The sequence below is a fragment of the Ooceraea biroi genome, chromosome 12 (assembly GCF_003672135.1).
Source record: "Ooceraea biroi isolate clonal line C1 chromosome 12, Obir_v5.4, whole genome shotgun sequence".
Lineage (NCBI taxonomy): Eukaryota > Metazoa > Arthropoda > Insecta > Hymenoptera > Formicidae > Ooceraea > Ooceraea biroi.
The window spans coordinates 3,559,745-3,578,598 of NC_039517.1; the positions used below are offsets into that span (position 1 = coordinate 3,559,745).

At 39.3% G+C, this 18,854-nt stretch overlaps 2 protein-coding genes and 1 long non-coding RNA gene across 5 annotated transcripts; 1 reads left to right on the plus strand and 2 right to left on the minus strand.

Annotated features, from left to right (window-relative positions):
• Positions 1-168: 168 nt before the first annotated feature.
• On the minus strand, positions 169-2,444 carry LOC105280490 (phosphorylated adapter RNA export protein). The gene is made up of 4 exons (XM_020032050.2): positions 2,237-2,444; positions 1,440-2,055; positions 1,077-1,340; positions 169-981 (listed from the first exon to the last, which is right to left on the minus strand). The coding sequence occupies exons 1-4, from the start codon at positions 2,285-2,287 to the stop codon at positions 728-730; spliced, it is 1,185 nt and encodes a 394-aa protein (XP_019887609.1). The 5' UTR covers positions 2,288-2,444; the 3' UTR covers positions 169-727.
• A 1,899-nt stretch (positions 2,445-4,343) lies between these two features.
• On the plus strand, positions 4,344-18,565 carry LOC105280489 (inactive dipeptidyl peptidase 10). Of its 3 annotated transcripts, none has more exons than XM_011341072.3 (16): positions 4,344-4,616; positions 9,751-9,912; positions 10,147-10,311; positions 10,423-10,550; positions 10,759-10,970; positions 11,031-11,194; positions 11,312-11,415; positions 12,136-12,256; positions 12,385-12,620; positions 12,726-13,036; positions 16,645-16,814; positions 16,945-17,087; positions 17,216-17,410; positions 17,483-17,643; positions 17,750-17,961; positions 18,080-18,565. In XM_011341072.3, the coding sequence occupies exons 1-16, from the start codon at positions 4,584-4,586 to the stop codon at positions 18,224-18,226; spliced, it is 2,664 nt and encodes an 887-aa protein (XP_011339374.1). In that variant the 5' UTR covers positions 4,344-4,583; the 3' UTR covers positions 18,227-18,565. The 3 variants fall into 3 exon arrangements, with proteins under 3 accessions (XP_011339374.1, XP_011339375.1, XP_011339376.1); XM_011341073.3 differs by having other exon boundaries at positions 9,754-9,912; XM_011341074.3 differs by lacking the exon at positions 9,751-9,912 and having other exon boundaries at positions 4,345-4,616.
• Positions 16,082-16,573, minus strand: LOC105280488. Its single transcript, XR_894133.3, has 2 exons — positions 16,428-16,573; positions 16,082-16,303 (listed from the first exon to the last, which is right to left on the minus strand). It is a non-coding gene; the product is annotated as an uncharacterized LOC105280488 (long non-coding RNA).
• Positions 18,566-18,854: the final 289 nt, after the last annotated feature.

The window sequence follows — 18,854 nt, forward strand, 5'->3', positions numbered from 1 at the left end:
AGAAGCAAACTGTCAATCACGAAACATAAGTTTTATCGCGGGAGGATAGTTGAATTTAACGTGAATATAAATTTTACCTCATCTCAATCTTGCTCGGATAATCCAACTTCAAAATCTGTAGGCTGTAAACCAAGTTGCGTGGCAGTTTGTAATGCAAAGGAAAAGATGTGAAATAGAAAAGATTTAATTGTTACAAAAGTACATACAAAATAACGCATTCTAACGTTACTGATTACCGACTACGTATTACTAATAGATTGCGCTATTTTCTTCGCGGGAAAGCAATATTCTCGATTTATGTACACAAGTATGCAATGTGCTTTGGCGATTATCGCTAATAATATGATGCGTACGTAATATATACATATGTATATAAACGCGCAAATTTTTATGTATACGAATTTCACAATTTACTAATTCCGCTCGATCTTAAAAATAACGTTGCATACAATGTAATTTTTGGGTTGTGTACAATATTTTGAAATTGAAGGAAAGAGGGTCTTGTTGATACACTCGTCTGCGCGAGGACAATAATGACGACTCGCTTGAGTGTTTGCGTTCCACAAGATACCAAACAAGGATATCTTCAATCTGTTATTGGCAACATGATCAGGGTATGGGCACATTATACACGTATGCGTGTAATTCGTACGACCGTGATCACTTATTTGTACGAGCCACCGTCGCGCGTCGCGGCATTTGCGTGCAAAAGTTGGTCTACGACATCTTAAAGTACTTCCATGCTATCTACGTCCACTCCAAGATCGAGAAAGTCGTCGCTGTAATCCTGAACGTGCCTCTGTTCCAAATGATCCGGATCGTCCGTTACGGGGCTAGGCGGTGGGTTCGACACCGTGCGATCCGAGTCTACTGGCGGCCTGTCCATGCCCTCGCCACGGCGCAGCCTCGCTTCCTCGGCGATCTCGCTCGTCGAAAGTTCCGCTCTCGTTAACAGAGCCGGCAGATCCTTCTCGGATCCATCTGTAATTTTTAAGAGGACGCGTACACATGCGATCTTGCGTCTTCCGTATTTAGCACTTGATTTGAAATAAATATTGAAACAGCGAGTGGCTTACTTTCAAAATTTCGTATTATTTCCTGCGTTTTTTGCCTCCTCGCAATGTTCATCCTTCTATGCTCGTTCTGATCGTAGTAGAAGATCTGCCTTATTTCCTCCTGAGGAATATGCTTGTCGTTTTTCACCAGCCACAGGTATACACCACCGGCAGTCCTTCTACGAGACCCATTCATTATCAGCATCCCACCATCCTCCTCGATCTTCCTCGTTTTTTGAAAGAAGTCGATAGCCTTTTCCTTACCGATTATGTCTACTATTCGTCCTGCGATGCACGAGATACGTATAAAAATGAAAGTGCCTATACTGGCAAGAAGAAATCGAGGAGACGAGATAAACGAGTAATGGAGGCGTGTGTACTTACTTATCAAAAGATCCTTTTTTTCACTAAGCTTAGTCGTTATGTCGGTAGCAACGTCGGCATCTGTCGACTCCACAGTTGTCGATAGGTCCGCTATTATTCTGGCAGAGCCCTTTTGAACATCGTTCTCTATGAAAGTTTTCCTCTTCCCTAATCTAAGTTTTACGTTGTATCTGTCGGAATTTGTCCTCTTGTTAGTTAACCTCGGTTCGGTCTCCTTCTCTTCATCTTCTGAACTGTTATTGTTATGATGTTCTCTGTTGTTATACCCAAATCCCAAGGTAAAATTGTAACTTTCAACGCTACGTTCCTGGTACGGATTCTTCGTGACACCGCAAGACACGAGGTCCTCGGTCAAAGACTCCTCTTGAACCTGCGTACACCATACTTTGTATTTGTCGCTTTTTAACGTCCCACCCTTTGACACGTCCTTTTTGTGCTTCTTCAATTTCAGCTTCGGTCTCTTCACGTTATTACGTGCCGAATCCGAATCGGAATCGCTTTCGGAATCAGCCGAATCGTCAGAATCGTCACTGTACCGCATTTTGGTGCATATATTTGTGACGGGTGCCGTGTGAGGTCTTTGCAGAATTGTGTATGCCCCGAAAATGTCACCCGCCTGTACGACAGAATGAAATAAATAACCGTTAGAAAATAATAATTATTCCCTTGTAAATATATTTCGGCAATGTTTAAATTTTTCAAATCGTCGAACCAATGAATTAAAGAATAAGATTGATCCGTTGAATAATGAATTTGTACGTTAAGGTTATGTCGAATAAACATATTCAATATCTAACCTCATCGTCGACGATCTCACCATCCTCCAATTCCAACGGTTCCGCTTCCATGTTCTTTAATGATCGATATTTGTTCTAGTTTTGTTAAAACAATATATCGTAACGATTTAATATGTTATAATTAAAATTGTACTCCCGAAACAAGTTCCTTCCTCCCTTTCCGTCCTATTAGCAGTGATACCTGGCCCTGGTACCAACCTGAGTTAACCTGAGATAGAATGCCAGAGAATATTTAGCAATGGCTATATATACATGATTTCACCTGATTTTCATGAGTTTTTTCAATAGCAGAGAACTCTATAGGCAATATAAAAAATAATGCAGAACTTCTCGGAAAAGAAAAAATTTCTAATGGCTAGAGCTTTTTCATTTCTGAATTTACGGTATTTTCAATAGCAGAGAACTCTAGGCAATATAAAAAATAATGATATCATCACCTCAGAACTCCTCTGAGAAGAAAAAAATTTTTAACTCGAGAACTTTTTTATTTCTGAATTTACGGTATTTTCAATAGCAGAGAACTCTAGGCAATATAAAAAATAATTATATCATCAACTCAGAACTCCTCTGAGAAGAAAAAAATTTTTAACTCGAGAACTTTTTCATTTCTGAGTTTACGGTATTTTCAATAGCAGAGAACTTTAGGTAATATACCAAATAACAATATGCATTACTCAGAACTACTCTAAAAAAGAAAAAATTTCTAAGAGCTAAAATTTTTTAATTTTTGGAGTTACGGTCTCTTTTGCTAGCACCTCATTGGTAATTTTGTTTCCCTCTGAGAAGGGGAGAAGGCAAGGCCCTTCTAGTATAAGCTCTATGGCCGGTATTCATAGTCGGATCTTATATTTAATTTTAAGCTTACTGCAGATGCTATAGATCATTTCATTGGCTACGAAGCGTCTTATATACAGGTCTGGAAACTTCAGAGGTGGAGATGGATCATTTTGTGTGTCACTTTTTATTTCTTTAGTAGCCACTAGAGGCGTTGCGATCGATGTTCGCAGGTTGACGAGGGACGTCAGAGGCCGGGGAAATATCTGTCTGTCTTTATTCCACTCGCAGTCTTCACAAAACAATATGATAAATTAATAACGCTTTAAATAATTTAAGACTATAAATGAATTAGTGAAATATGTATATGAAATAAAGTTGAGTTTTTATTCTCAAAATTAAGTGTGAATAAAAACGAATCCTTCCATGATGAAAAAAATTGTAATAAAACTTGTTGAAATGTATTTGAAACTCTCTGTCAATTGACCTCGATTCATTAACATTTCATCATAAATTTTTATATTTTATTATAAATTTTCGTATTTTATTATAAATTTTATATCTAATATTCCAAAAGTTTGAAAATTTATGATGAAATGATAATGAACCGGGATCAATTGATAGAGATTTTCAAATACATTTTAGCAAAATTTTATTATATTTTTTCCATCAGGATTTTATGTTTAAATCTGTCCTTTATCTTTTTATTTTATTTTTGCGGGTAATAGCTTTTTCCCACTTTTTCCAAGTAACAATGTCTTTCGGCACTCGAAATAAAGAACGTTTCTACTCGGTTCTACTGCCGGTCTTGCAATTCGGTACCGCACACCATTTCGTCATTTCAATAAACGTTTCGACAACTTTTGTAGTCAATAACCGTTTTTCAATAAGAGTCATGAACACACGTGGGTTCTTATCTCCGGTTTTTCAGGTTATATTTATCTGCGGACATCGATGACAGCGACGAGTAGTGGTTATGCTAGAAACTAAATGTGTCTTCAAAAAGCGGCCATACTCCCACCACTGAAATTAGAGGTAGTTTTCAGACCTGTATGTAAGACCGAGGCCTCGACGATGCCGCGCCAGTGCCGTATCTAGCGGCTATAATTTCTCATGCGGCTATATTTACTTTTTTATGTTGGCATCGCGACGCTACCGTGTCGCTTGATCCTTTACTCTCTGTAAACATTAAGAAATCAATTTTTTTCCTCCTCTCTCTCTCTTTTACCCTCTCTATTTCCCTCTCGCTCTCTCTTCCTTCCTCTTCTCTCTCTTTCTCTCTCAGTCTTTAATGCAAGCTCCGCTATCAACCGCGCAGACTCTGCATCCGCAGCATCTCTCGCAGGAGATAATCTCTCATTCAGTATCGAAAATTCGCACAGCACGCGAGTGATTCGTAGGTATTGTGCGAAACCCCCTCCGATTACGGTTGTCAAACTAGCAAATGGACAAGTGAGTCACAATCGAGATTTCCAGCAACGTCGAATGGGATAAACGCGAAAGCTCGCGTCGCGGTCGCTTTGGACTTGCTCGTACCAAGAGAAAGCAGCGGAGCGTTCGATTTGCACCACCGATGGCAGATCACGACAATATTTACGACGACGAGGTAATTAATCGACCCTGAACGCTCTACGTTGTCCCCGGATTTCCTTCAACTTACCTCACACGAAAACCCTCCGACTTTCCGAGGGAGGAAATCGGTTCGTCCCATATCGATTTTCCCATATCGGTTTTAGAACAAGTAGGATTTTCTTGAGCAGCAATATCAGCGCGTACTGCGGTCTGCAATAAGCATCTCGCACGTTCGCAAAATCTGCATCTGCCAGAAAAAAGATATATCGTCAATCAATTTCTGTGGATGCTGTGGAAGATCGTGAAATGTAGCAGGGCAGCAACAAGTACTCGCAGTGAACGCGAAAACGAGGCCAACGTTGAGATTTAGATCGCTTAAGGGGATGCTGGAGTTGCTAGTGAACTATTTTTTCACTATAGCGATGGTAATTGCAGTTTCGAAAATTCTCTTTATTTCTTGTGCAGAATAAAAAATCCTTTTCCACAAATGAAGTATAGATAGAAAGAAAGTCCGCTCTACAGGACTTTATATTCAAAATGGAAAAAAGTTAAAAACTTGCATTTGTCTTTTCTAACTTTTTTCCATTTTGAATGTAAAGTCCTGTAGAGCGGACTTTCTTTCTATCTATACTTCATTTGTGGAAAAGGATTTTTTATTCTGCACAAGCAATAAAGAGAATTTTCGAAACTGCAATTACCATCGCTATAGTGAATTTCTTCGCGATGGTGCTGCCATCGCACAATATTTGCACAATAAAATGCTTTTTACAAAAATTTGGCAATTTGTACGCACGAAATCGCTGTTGAGCGGTGTTTGGACACAATTAAGGAATATGAGACTGCTTTTCGAAGTGACTTTAGAAGCGTCATAAAAGAGAATTCTGTGTTTTCCTTTAGGATTAGAGGTCAGAATACAGGAGAACACAGAATTCTGACTTTATATTCAAAATGGAAAAAGTTAGAAAAGACAAATGCAAGTTTTTAACTTTTTTCCATTTTGAATATAAAGTCCCGTAGAGTGGACTTTCTTTCTATCTATACTTCATTTGTGGAAAAGGATTTTTTATTCTGCACAAGCAATAAAGAGAATTTTCGAAACTGCAATTACCATCGCTATAGTGAATTTCTTCGCGATGGTGCTGCCATCGCACAATATTTGCACAATAAAATGCTTTTTACAAAAATTTGGCAATTTGTACGCACGAAATCGCTGTTGAGCGGTGTTTGGACACAATTAAGGAATATGAGACTGCTTTTCGAAGTGACTTTAGAAGCGTCATAAAAGAGAATTCTGTGTTTTCCTTTAGGATTAGAGGTCAGAATACAGGAGAACACAGAATTCTGACTTTATATTCAAAATGGAAAAAGTTAGAAAAGACAAATGCAAGTTTTTCACTTTTTTCCATTTTGAATATAAAATCCTGCAGAGCAGACTTTCTTTCTATCTATACTTCATTTGTGGAAAAGGATTTTTTATTCTGCACAAGCAATAAAGAGAATTTTCGAAACTGCAATTACCATCGCTATAGTGAAAAAATAGTTCACTAGCAACTCCAGCATCCCCTTAAGAAAAGAAACGATAAATGAAGTAATGTTTCTTCGCGATAACAGATAATCATACACATATCGATAAAATTATTTATCGATTATTTTTCGATTTATTATATCGTTATGAATGCCACTACCATGAATAATCAACTCGCGCTTCAGAATCGCGTCACTATAAGAACTAATCTTTGTACAATAAAAGAAGAAATGATACACGTGTTATGTATTTATGTTAAAATAATATATGTTTTATAATTTTATAATTATTCAAACGCGAATGATCAAATCGAATGATATCGAATCGCCAAGGCGATTCGTAACTGTCGTAACTTTTCGCGCGCGATTATTTCCGCGAATTCTCGAAGACACAATTTTCAACGTTCAAGTTACTAAAGTTAAACTCGTTTCCAAGCCCGCTTCTTTAGAGCATATATAGGGTGTATTGATACGCGCTGATCTTAACTCGTCGACGCACCGCGCAGCACATCGCTTCTCTTTCTATCGATTTTAGCTGCAGCAGCTGACTAGCTACTTTCACCGTCGAACGCGAGGCTTCTCGAAGACCTCTCGTGATAGCGAAGACCGCTTTTCGTACGCGCGATGAATATCGCCTGCATCAGCGATGATCGCCAATGATCTCACGTACGTTTGAAGCTAAAAAAGATGTAACAGACGTATTTATAAACGGACAGCTGTGCCGGGGTTTACGGAACTTCCCTTCCCGCAATTTAGCCGGACCATCGGAACCATTCTGCCGATGATCTAATATTTATATCGTCATTTGTTACTAGCTTTTATTACCACGGTGCGAACTGACATAGCCGCAAACGCGTGCTAAGAATATCGTGATCTTGAAAAAGTTTCTTCACGTCTCGTGGTTCACGTTTACCTTCACGTCGTTCAAACTTCAAATCCATTCAAATAATTTGCGGCAATTTCGCATAATAAAAAACAGCTTCCGTGTTGTTTTTTAACGTTGGGAAACGTTCCTCGTGGGAAAAAAGGGGAGAGTCCTGTCCGGCAGAATTCCCAGGCAGCACACATTGGTTTCAAAACCGTTTCATAACCATTTTATTGAAACGTTTATTTAGGAGAAAAATGTCCAACGAAAAAACGTTTCGGCAAAAAAACGTTTCAGAAACCATCAGAAAAATATTTATCAATTCTATATATCAGTGCCTCAAAGATAGACAGAGTTAAGTCACATTTTTGTAAAAAACTACATTTTTATATTTTATGAATTACTCTCTAAATTTCGTGTAGTGGAATCTCACTCTTTTGAAATATCACTTCAAGTAATAGTGATCTCAAAAGTTTCAAAAGAAAAGAAGAAGAAAAGAGTACTGGATCGGTTTTCCGGATGGTTATTCATAAGGTGATAACACAAATGTTACTTGCGAGAACGTCACGTCTGGCCTGGCCATCTGTCGGTCGCTTGGTGAATCAGAGGTGGGAATCACACACACTTGTGTTGATTTTTGTCTCTTGTTCCATAATCGAGTACATTGAAACGTATGATGTAAAAACAATTAATACTCGCAAAGTAAGTAGAAATTACTATTTTTTCTATATTAATTATATAATTTCAAATCAATTTAATAAAACACATTTTTCGTTTCCGTGGAAAGGTGAAAAATACGTTTTTAAAATTGAGGTCTAAAAACGGTTTCTATTTAAACCGTTTCTTAAATGGTACTTTATGTTTCTTAGACATTAGATACGTCTAAGAAACATATGTACGCATCAGGTTTTATTCGTAAATAATTAATAACTCCAAGTTTCTTCATATAACAAAGCACACTTATATTTCCATTAATATTGGGTCGTCCGGAAAGTTCGTGCCGATTTTGAAGGAAAATTCAAAGGCAACATTTTTTTATGTCGATAAATATTTATTGACTTATGTATGCACCGTTTTGTTTCACAACCTTTGTCCATCTTTCACGCAACTGGAAGATTCCATTCTCTCAGAACTTCTTAGGTTTCTCGACGAAAAACTCCTCAAGGTGGTTTTTTATGTCATTCAAAGAGTTGAAGTTCTTGCCGCTAAGAGAATTTTGCAAAGACCTAAATAAGTGAAAGTCTGAAGGTGCAATGTCTGGTGAATACGGTGGGTGAGGTAGCACATCCCAGCCAAACTCCAACAATTTTTGTCGGGTAGTCAAAGAAACATGAGGTCTGGCATTGTCCTGATGGAACACGACGCCCTTCCTATTAGCTAATTCTGGACGTTTTTCCTGAATCGCTGTCTTTAATTCGTCCAGTTGCGAGCAGCACTTATCTGCATTTATCGTTTGGTTGTGTGGTAGGAGCTCATAATATAGGATTCCTTTCCAATCCCACCAGACACAGAGCATGACTTGTTTTGGATGAAGGCCGGCTTTCGGAGTGGTTAATGCTGGTTCATTTCGCTTACCCCAGGATCTTTTTCGTTCTACATCGTTGTAAATGATCCATTTTTCGTCACCCGTCACTAATTGCTTCAAAAATGGTACGTTTGCGTTGCGCTTGTACAGCGAGTCGCAGATGGAAATGCGATCCATTAAATTTTTTCGGTCAAATTATGCGGAACCCATACATCATAGCGACTTACGTAACCAAGCTTCACTACATGATCGTGGACAGTGGTTTTCGATATTTTCAGTATCTCTGCTAATTCACGTGTCGTGTAGCGCGGATTATTCTCGATCAGTGTCTTGATTTGGTCATCATCAGTAGTAGAGGGTCTGCCCGAGCGTTCTTGGTCTTTAAGGTTAAAATCACCAGCTCTAAACTTAGCGAACCACTTACGTACGGTTCTTTCAGCTAAAGCGCCTTCTCCGTAAACAGAACATATCGAATTTGTTGCTTGTGAGGCATTTTTGCCTTTCCGGTAATAGAAAAGCATCAAGTGTCTAAAATGTTCTTTGTTTTCTTCCATCTTGAAAAGAGTACAAAACTGACACGAATCAATTTATCTGAAACAACTTTTTTCCTAAAGATGCGTTGAAATGTCACCTTTAAGCATATGTACATAAATCATATGTTTTCAATAACATTGATATATTCAGACATGTTCTAACGCCATCTATTAAAAATCGGCACGAACTTTCCGGACGACCCAATACATGAGTATCCACTCCCACATTAACTCAGTCCTTTGAGTTAACAATATAATAATAGCACGTGTAACAGTCCCTCGTACACGTTGCTAAACACGTCTATACGCTAACGCTCTCAAGAGCCTTCTCCCCCCTCTGGAATTTCGCAAATCATCGCTACTAGAACGCTGCGCCGATACGCTATCTCGCGACCGCCTAATCTATCATTAAATCGCATTCCTTTTAGCGCTTGGACTCTACCGCACTCTATCGCTTACGCATATATTAGGCTAACGGTGCTGCCTGGGTTCTTATCGTAAATATCCCCCTTACCTTGAATCAACATTTTATTAATATTCCGACGCGTGTTGTCCATGCGCTTATTTTTAACGAGCAACATGTTGACGCGGTACCTCCTGCGGTACGTGTGCTACGGTGATAATAATGGACGATTGGAAAGAGGTGCATGACCATATACATGACACTCACACGATGACCTTGGTTGCTTGACAGTAGCGTTAGTAAGTACCTTTGCGATAGGAGCTAGTTTCAGCCAACCCAAATCAGAGGAACTGGCGTGGAATTTTGATCGCGTTGCTCGTGATCGTCGCCGTCCTCGCGCTTATTGTCACGTCCGTCGCCCTGCTGACACCCCCGGATGACGGACCTCGTGTACGGGGAACGCGATTACGTCTCTCCGAGGTGAGCGCCCCGCCGAATGCTGCTTACTGTCCAGAGTGACAAAGTACAATCAACAATCACGCTACACACGGTTCTCGAGTAGCAACTTGCTGCTTGAAAGATTTGTTGAAAGATAAATTATGCTTGAATGATATGCTTTTGCATTTACATGGATCAGTGCGTTTGTTAAATAAATTAATAATAATGATAAAGATAATAAATGGATTAAATAAACTGCACTTTTGTTTATCGCAGGTGCTCTCGGGTGAATTATCTCCATTATTATTCAATGGATCCTGGGCGAGCAGTCGTCACATATATTATCGAGATCCTTGGGGTGGCATTTCTCTGTTGAATGCATCGGACATTGTAAATTCATCACACATTGTGTCGGAAAGTTTAATGCCGAATGAAACATTCGTGAGTATTTGCTGCAGAATGATACTCGTGTGTGACTGTATCGACTATTTTTCATCTATTGCTAAAAAGCAAACGTTAATATTCTGTGTTAACATTTCTCTGTTTGCGCAGAGACGATTGAATCCAGTAAAATTCTCCCTCTCGCCGGATCGTAAATTCTTGCTTCTTGCTCAAAACGTGAAGAAGCTCTTTCGCTACTCGTACCTGGCACAGTATGTTGTTTACGATATCCAATCAAGGTAATTTATGTGTATCGATAATTACACGATATATGATAAAATAGTATTAAATTTTTAACATGTTATATTATAACCGTTGCGAAAAGGATTTTTGTAACTTATTGTTAATGCTACTAGGTTTCTTTTTACGAATTATTATTTCTAATTAAAACTGTTTTTAGTTAAAGACACGTATGCGAGATAAAAATTTTCACAAATTGCCCTCTAGAGAGTGCATAGCGTTAACTCCTCATCCCGAGAAGGATGTTCACCCATATCTTCTACTGGCGCAATGGACTCCGCGTGGACATGGACTTGTTATGGTGCAGGACTATGATATTTACTACAGGACGGGTCCCATGAGCAACGTCGGTTTCCGTATAACGAACACCGCGGTGCCTGGTATATTATCCAACGGCGTGCCGGATTGGTTGTACGAAGGTACGTGTCTTGAGTAAAGTTAATTAAAAGCACCACTTGTTACCCGAATATTATTTGCAGAGGAGATATTGCACAGCGGAGAGGCAATCTGGATGTCATCGGATGGCCATATGATGCTCTATGCCTCATTTAATGATTCTCTTGTGGAGGAGATGCACATTTCATGGTTCGGCGAGGGAAACAAAGCCTTGTACCCAGACATACGATCTTTACGGTACCCAAAGGTACGCGAGAAGTATAGAAAATCGTTGTGGTACTTTAGCAAAGTTTGACCCTTTGTAGTATTGCTTCTATGGATAATGAAAGGAGAAAAGAGCACCTAACACCGTTCTATTTTCTAGCCAGGAACGCCGAACCCATCGGTACGACTATATGTCGCCGACCTAGTTGATTTGAGAAATATTCAGACAAAGATAGTGAAACCTCCAGCTATCATCGAGCGTGGGTGAGTTTGTTTGGCTCAGAATAGATTTCCTTATTTGTATATTAAACTTTGTTCTATATACAGGGTGTTTCCTAAGTAAGTAGACAAACTTAAGGAGGATATTCCTTGGCTTATTTGAAGAAGAAAAGGTCATATGAACATATGTCCTAAACTGCTTTGTTTTCCAAAAAAAGTACATCACTGTTTTCGTTCACTTTTCGGATAGCGTGCTTTTGCAGTACGAGTCAACAGCGGTGGGGATGGAGTGGGGATGGTCTCGCGGCGCCGCAAGTGAACACTCGTTTCAGACACTCCAGGTATTTTTGAGCGTGTACGTCAATCAATGGAAAGGAGAGTTGAGGCGTGTATCATGGCTGCAGGTGGACATTTTCAGCAGTTACTGTGATGTTATTATTTTTCTTTTTAGTTACTATTTTCTTTTTCGTTATAATTTTTCTTTTTGGTTACTATTGTTTTTCATTTGTTTCATTTGCAATAACACAAACTGTTCTATAATAAACGAAAAGTGAACGAAAACAGTGGTGTACTTTTTTTGGAAAACAAAGCAGTTTGGGACATATGTTTATATGACCTTTTCTTCTTAAAATAAGCCAAGGAATATCCTCTTTAAGTTTGTCTACTTACTTAGGAAACACCCTGTATATATTTGTCTTATGAAAAAAAAGAACAGAACTCGCGCTATTGTCGATCCTTCAAATGCATTATTATCTGCCTTGTCAGGGATCATTACTTTTCGACCGCTTCCTGGGTGACTCTGACAGAAGTCTGCATAACGTGGTCAACGCGCGCTCAAAATCTCACAGTAGTGACCATTTGTAAAAGTCCGCTGTGGCACTGTCAGGTTCGTGAATGCCATCTTCCCTCGCTCATACAGGATCCTCACGTGATACGAACATTTAATCATGAAGAAACGAGAACACGTTTTGTCTGCTCGAAATTACGTTAAAATATATAAACCAATTACTTCAGGAAATACAAAGGATAACAGGAGATGGTCGTGGTTGGGTCGATACTCCTCCGGAGGCTCCTCTCTTTTCGCCGAACGGCAGCAGTTATATCACGATAAGCCCTGTGAAAGAGGGAGCGGCAGGATATTACAAGCATATAATATGGGTTAATGTGCTCCGAAAGCAGGAAGTGCCTTTGACGCATGGAAAATTCGAGGTTGTCAAGATTCTAGTGTGGGACCAAACAAATAATACCATGTGAGCGAAACTAATCGATAACATTATTTCAGTATTGATATTTTTCATGCAAGATGAATGTTAATGCAATATTAATTCGGGAAACGATTTGCGTTCTTCACTCAGATATTTCATCGGTATTCCATCCATGAGACCTGGCCAGAGACACCTTTATCGCGTAAGTTCTATTGTTCTTCGCATTGGATCACCCTTGCGTCCTGCTACATGCCTCACGTGTAACATCTCATCCGGCATAACGAGCGACGACAGAGGCGAACGTCGGATTAGTTCATCAAAACCGAGCCGCGGTCTGATCAGCCAAAGCGAATGGCACGATCGCTACGAGACTCAGACGGATCGTAGTGACAATGAGCAGCGTCATCAAGCGAGAGAAACCTTCAGCAGAAAGGACAAGTCGAAAGACGAGGATGCTTCAAGTGAGTCCCAAGTGTTATAATTCTTTTTCTTTGTTTTATTATTATTTTTCACTTCGCCTTGTTTCGTTTTGAAAGCCTGTGACTTGTCACAATTGCTTTGCTGGAGCTAGCTACGTTGCATTGCATCATCAACTATTCGCTAGCTCGCTGTAGCAATCCTGCATTTCACTGCATTGTGTGCTAATTTTTGTCAATAAGTGAGAATTGGTTGCTTGTCTCTGTTTTAGCATAATCATACGCTTTTACTCGATTCGGCAGATGTATCTACCCAGATAGCCAAGTTTGCCGAAAGCAGATGATGCTAACTATCTGCTATCAAACTATTGCCAGCCAAAAGACAACAAATTTGATACAGAAGTTGTTATTAACGATTAATTCGACACATTGGTGCCAGAAATGTAACGGAGCTTGCTCACAAATCTAAGAACAGATTGGCGGCAGAAACCGAGCAGAATCTGCAAACATGGCTTGAATCAGATTGTCGACGGAAACCGAGCAAGATTTGCGCACGCGGAATCTAACGGCAGATTGGCAGCAGAAACCGAGCAAGATCTGCGCGCGCGGAATCTGACAGCAGATTGGCAGCAGAAACCGAACAGGATCCGCAGCTTTTGACGGTATTCAAATTTACACGGCTATGAATACGCGTTTTCGCTGCGCACCGCTATGCGGTGCACACGTCGAGTTTTTACTCGATGTTAAGATTTAGCCTAACGGTTATATAAGTTAATATACGCGCCTTGGCATGATAATATTAATTTTTCTGAAAATGTTTGCACTCGCGACACAGAGGCTCCCATGGACAACGTCCATGTAGTTCACGCGCGCCACGAGCAATCTGAAGTTCGAAAGCAAAATTCGGACTTCGGATTAGAATAAATTAACAATAAGAGAGGGATTATGCAACGAACTGTCAGAAAGACACATCAAGCCAAATGTACTTTAATTTAACAAACAAACAAATGCGTTCTTTTAACACGTGGTAATATAAAATGCCAATTTATAGTGTGTTAAAAGTAAACACATGCTTTAATATATCGTAAATATGAATGGCCAAAAGCTGCAGATTCTGTTCGGTTTCTGCCGTCAATCTGCCGTCAAATGTTAACAGATCCTGCTCGGTTTCTGCCGCCAATCTGCCGTCGGAGTCTGTTAGCAGGCTCTGCTGGCAGATCACTATCCTAATGCGGACATAACGGATGCCAATTTGCTATCGACTTCTGCAGTAATCTGTTGTCAGTCTGCTGGCAGATTGCACACATTTTGCTTACTGGGTAATTACATTGTTTCTTTCATTGCTGAACAAACTTTTAAATTAAACTCGCATACATTGTAACCTAAAGTAGTAAAAAAATAACATTTTCACCCAACATCTCTTATTTCATCATCCACATTACTTATACTTACATATGCATATACTGAGACATGTAATGTTAAATTAATTAATAATTCTTGATGCTTCTTTGGAGCTATATTTACTTACCTTAATGCATTAACAATATTTTGCATGTAATCTAGCAAAGTAGCGTCTGTTTTCTTGTAAATATGAACCAGAAGTTCCGTACTTTACCATTTTCTCTTAACATCGTAAAAGCTTTTGTAGCCCTGTGAAAGTCTTTACTATTCTTTCAAAACATGTTGAACTTTTATCGGACTGTGACGTTCGTTCTTCTTTCCTCCTTAGATGTGGAAAAGAGACACAATGATATGTTAAATATGGTAAGATAGCGTTACACGTAATAATTAATAAATGTAAAATGCAATCAAATTAAAAATCTATCTAAAAATCTAAAGAGGCTTCCCAGGGGGTATAATTCGAGAATCGCTGAATAATAAAATTTCTCTAGGTATAACTATTAATACTTTCTCTCTTACAATTATTACAGTGTTTCGATATTACAATACGTACACACGGATATATCAACACACAATTTTTAATGTCCTTTTTTTGCCTTTTTACACGACAACGCAGCAACATAATTTAAACGTTTAATAATATATGTAAATTTATACATGCTAAACGCGCTAGCCAAAATCTTATAATTGTTCGTACAATTGCGTGTACAATGCCAGTAATGTTGTCTTGTTTATGTGCTTCACATGTGTCTCTAGCTCAGAACTCTTAAAGGATCTTATCACGCGATTTTCAAGTGGAAAAATTCATACTTTTTTCTATCATTGTTTTATTACTGCAATAAGAAATATATACTAGATATTCTATATTTGTGGCGAAGATATTTGATGCAAATATGCACTTAAGAATATAATATTTAACGATTTTAAACCAACGATTGTAAAAATTTTATTAAATTATAATTATGCTCAATTATATACTCAATTACGTGTGCAAACTTTAAAAACCTGTTAATGATTGCCATTTTACATTGGAATATCGTTTTGTTAAATCTAAGCCAAGGTTTTAATTCTTTCAAAAGTCTGGTCGCAACCAAATTCAATGTTTGCTTACTTCTTCGAGATATTTTGAAAGATATTCGCTCCGCGAGTGATACTTGAAAACGTTAAATAGAAATATATTGTTATTCACCGAATAACATATAAAATAAAAGAAAAACCAGCTGTCTATCTATTATCTAATATCATCCAGAATATAACGGGATAATGGATATCGTTGCGGTATTTCTTGTCGCGTGGGTAGGGTCCTGTTAAGAGGCTATCTGGATTTTCTGGACCATTCTCGTCCCACCGTACAGTCACATCCTTTCCTTTATAGAGATTTCTTAACAGCCGGCTTTATTGGCAATCCACGACAATAAGTACCGACGCCTGGTGCCGATGGTGCGGCATTCTCGAATCCACAGCCCCCTTCTTTTGTACCGTTTTCTTGCCGTCTTGAGTATGTGAGTGCTGACACAAAGACGGACGGTATCCACGAGTAATCAGGTAGAGACAGTACGCAACCAAACAATATCTGTTAGTTGACAATATGAGGGATGTTTCTCATTAAGCGCGCCTCTTTTCAGCCGCTGTCTCCTTGACCAATCTCAGTCGATTTTCCCTGAACAAAAATGTAAAGACTTTATTGTATTTTTTTTCATCAGCGTTTTCTTTCGCTACGTTTATTATTATTAAGCCTCGAATTGCAATTTTACAGAAACGGGATCTGTTTAAAATGGGAAAGTATAGCTCTTTCTCTTCTTTTGAAATTTTGTTTCCAAATAATTCTTCATTTTGAATTGCTTACTTAATAAGAACCTTTATATTTTTATAAAGGCAAAATCGATTGAAAATTGGTCACAAAATTTGCACCTGGAAAGAAATATGCTTAGTGAGGAATATTCTTCTTCGCTCTGTGTACGAAGGCGCGTTGTATATGATGTGTTGCGAGTGTGTATGCGTGTGAGAGTGCGAGTGCGCGTGCATAGACACGTACGTGTAAATGTGCGCTACGCGAATGTACAGGAATGTTGAACTAGAGTATATCCAGAATCTATGGGTATATCCCAATATATCCCTGAAATGGTCCAACAAAGCGATACCAGCCTGGAGTTTCGTAAATAGGCGTGCATCATACGTTAGGTATACATGTTACCGCTTGTCCGACATGCGCGCGGTGCACAATAATCTTATGCCGACGCTTTTATTTTCAGAGCACGCCGAGCCACCCTGTCAGTATCACAACGCGATCTTCCCATCTTCAGGCCTCGAGTATTTCATTCTCGAATGCCTCGGGCCCGGTGTACCCACTGTAGCCCTTTACAAAACAGAGATGCCCAGACCGCGGTTCATCGTCCTCTTGCAGAATAACACGTTGTTGCGCGTAAGTCTCCGTTGTCGAGCTTCGCGCAGGTTCTCTCCTGAAAATAAAATTTCTGAAATTTCAATCAAGAAATAGAAATCGCTGATCCATGCACATAGCGTAATAAAGTTTTATGTAATGTTTGTTACAGGAGAAGATAGCGAGTCTGGCACTACCGCAGGTAAAGACGTTTCCTGTGCAGATCAGTGGCGGTTACAATGCCCAAGTGAGATTACACCTACCACCTGGGCTTAGGGAGGACGAGATCACGCGTTATCCACTGGTTGTCCAGGTGTAAGTACTAGATAAATGATAAACGATAATAGAAAAGTGCCCGTATATTCTCTCTCTTTATCACATAATTACCAAAATCGATAGTTAAGTTTGAACATGCGCCTTTAAATATGCTCGTCCTTTTACAGATTTGGCGCTCCTGGATCGCAATTAGTCACTGAAATGTTTAAAGTGGACTGGAATACGTACCTGTCTAGTAGGAAAAACGTCATCGTCGCACAGATTGACGGTAGAGGAAGCGGGGGACAAGGCTACAAGTTGCTTCACGAGGTTTACTACAGACTAGGTTCCGTGGAAGTAGCCGATCAACTCGAAGTCACGGAGTAAGCGAGATGTTGATAAATATAGACTTACAAACTCACAAAATTGATAAATGCGATCGCAATTGTCCGTAGATACTTACGGGACTCGTTGCACTTCGTGGATAAACGAAGAGTCGCTGTTTGGGGCTGGAGTTACGGAGGTTTCGTCGCTGCCCTCGTCCTGGCGCATCCGGAGCAGAACGTATTCCAATGCGGGATAAGCGTCGCTCCTGTCGTCTCCTGGGAACTTTATGGTACTGTCGTAATTTGCTATAGAATAACCGCTGTCTGTCTAAAAGCATATCCGTATCTTGCTCCTGCGTCTTATTATTCCGCAGTGAGAATTTAATTATTGTACAGATTCCGCGTACGCCGAGAGATACATGGGTCTACCGAACCTGACATCCAATTACAAAGGCTACACGGAATCCAACGTTTACGACAAAGTCGAGTATCTACGTGACAAGATGTTCTATTTGGTACACGGCACCGCGGACGACAATGTTCAGTTCCAACAGTCCATGGCACTTGCCCGTCACCTCGCTAAAAAAGGCATACTTTTCCGGCAGCAGGTACTCTTTCTTTTTTTTCATTTCCTTCATAAAGATATTCAATGCTGCTGTAAGATTTTTCTTCCTAAAAATATCCAACTAGCTCGGAAGACTAAACCATCTGCTGATTTATTCGCAGGTTTATCCGGACGTAAGCCACACTCTAGCGGGCGTCAAGGGACACCTGTACCTCTCAATGGCGCAGTTCTTGGAGGACTGTTTCCAAAAACAAGTACCTGTCGATATGAAAGCCGGACTCGGTAGCGGTGGCTCCGGCGGCATGTAGTGTAATGCGAGATTGCGAGATTCCAGTAATTATTACGTAACGATATCATCGGTGGCGAGATTACGTAAAACTAGAAAAACAAGAAAGATCGAACAAGAAAATTGTAAAAAAATCTAAACATCTCCAAAAATTGTGTTCCGTTTAATAGAGATATTTACAGAGGATATGCGTGACCCATCGTTTTCTACTCCAACACTCGAAATTGTACAATGAGGCATAAATTATGCGTAATATACTATCGAGTAAGTTACGCGCGCGCGCGCGATTTACACCGGTTGATAAACAGCACGCATCGACATCATCCAATCAATCAAATAAATCGTGTATTAAATGTGCAGATAATATTTATTTCATAATTCTTGATATACCTGAATAATAGGTAACATCGAGATGTACTGAAGAAATCGACTCTCTTTCTCTCTCTCGCACTACGCTTTTCATAAAATAGCGCTGCGATTTTATCATATATATAATACATGCGTATATATCATACATTAGAACAAATACGTTCGCTAAAAATGACTAACGTTACTTTTTTAATCGTTACTTAAAATTATTAAGAAAATGGCAACTTTCTCGCGTTCTCCACATCGTGAAGAACTTTTACGTTTATACACGGTGACTTTGT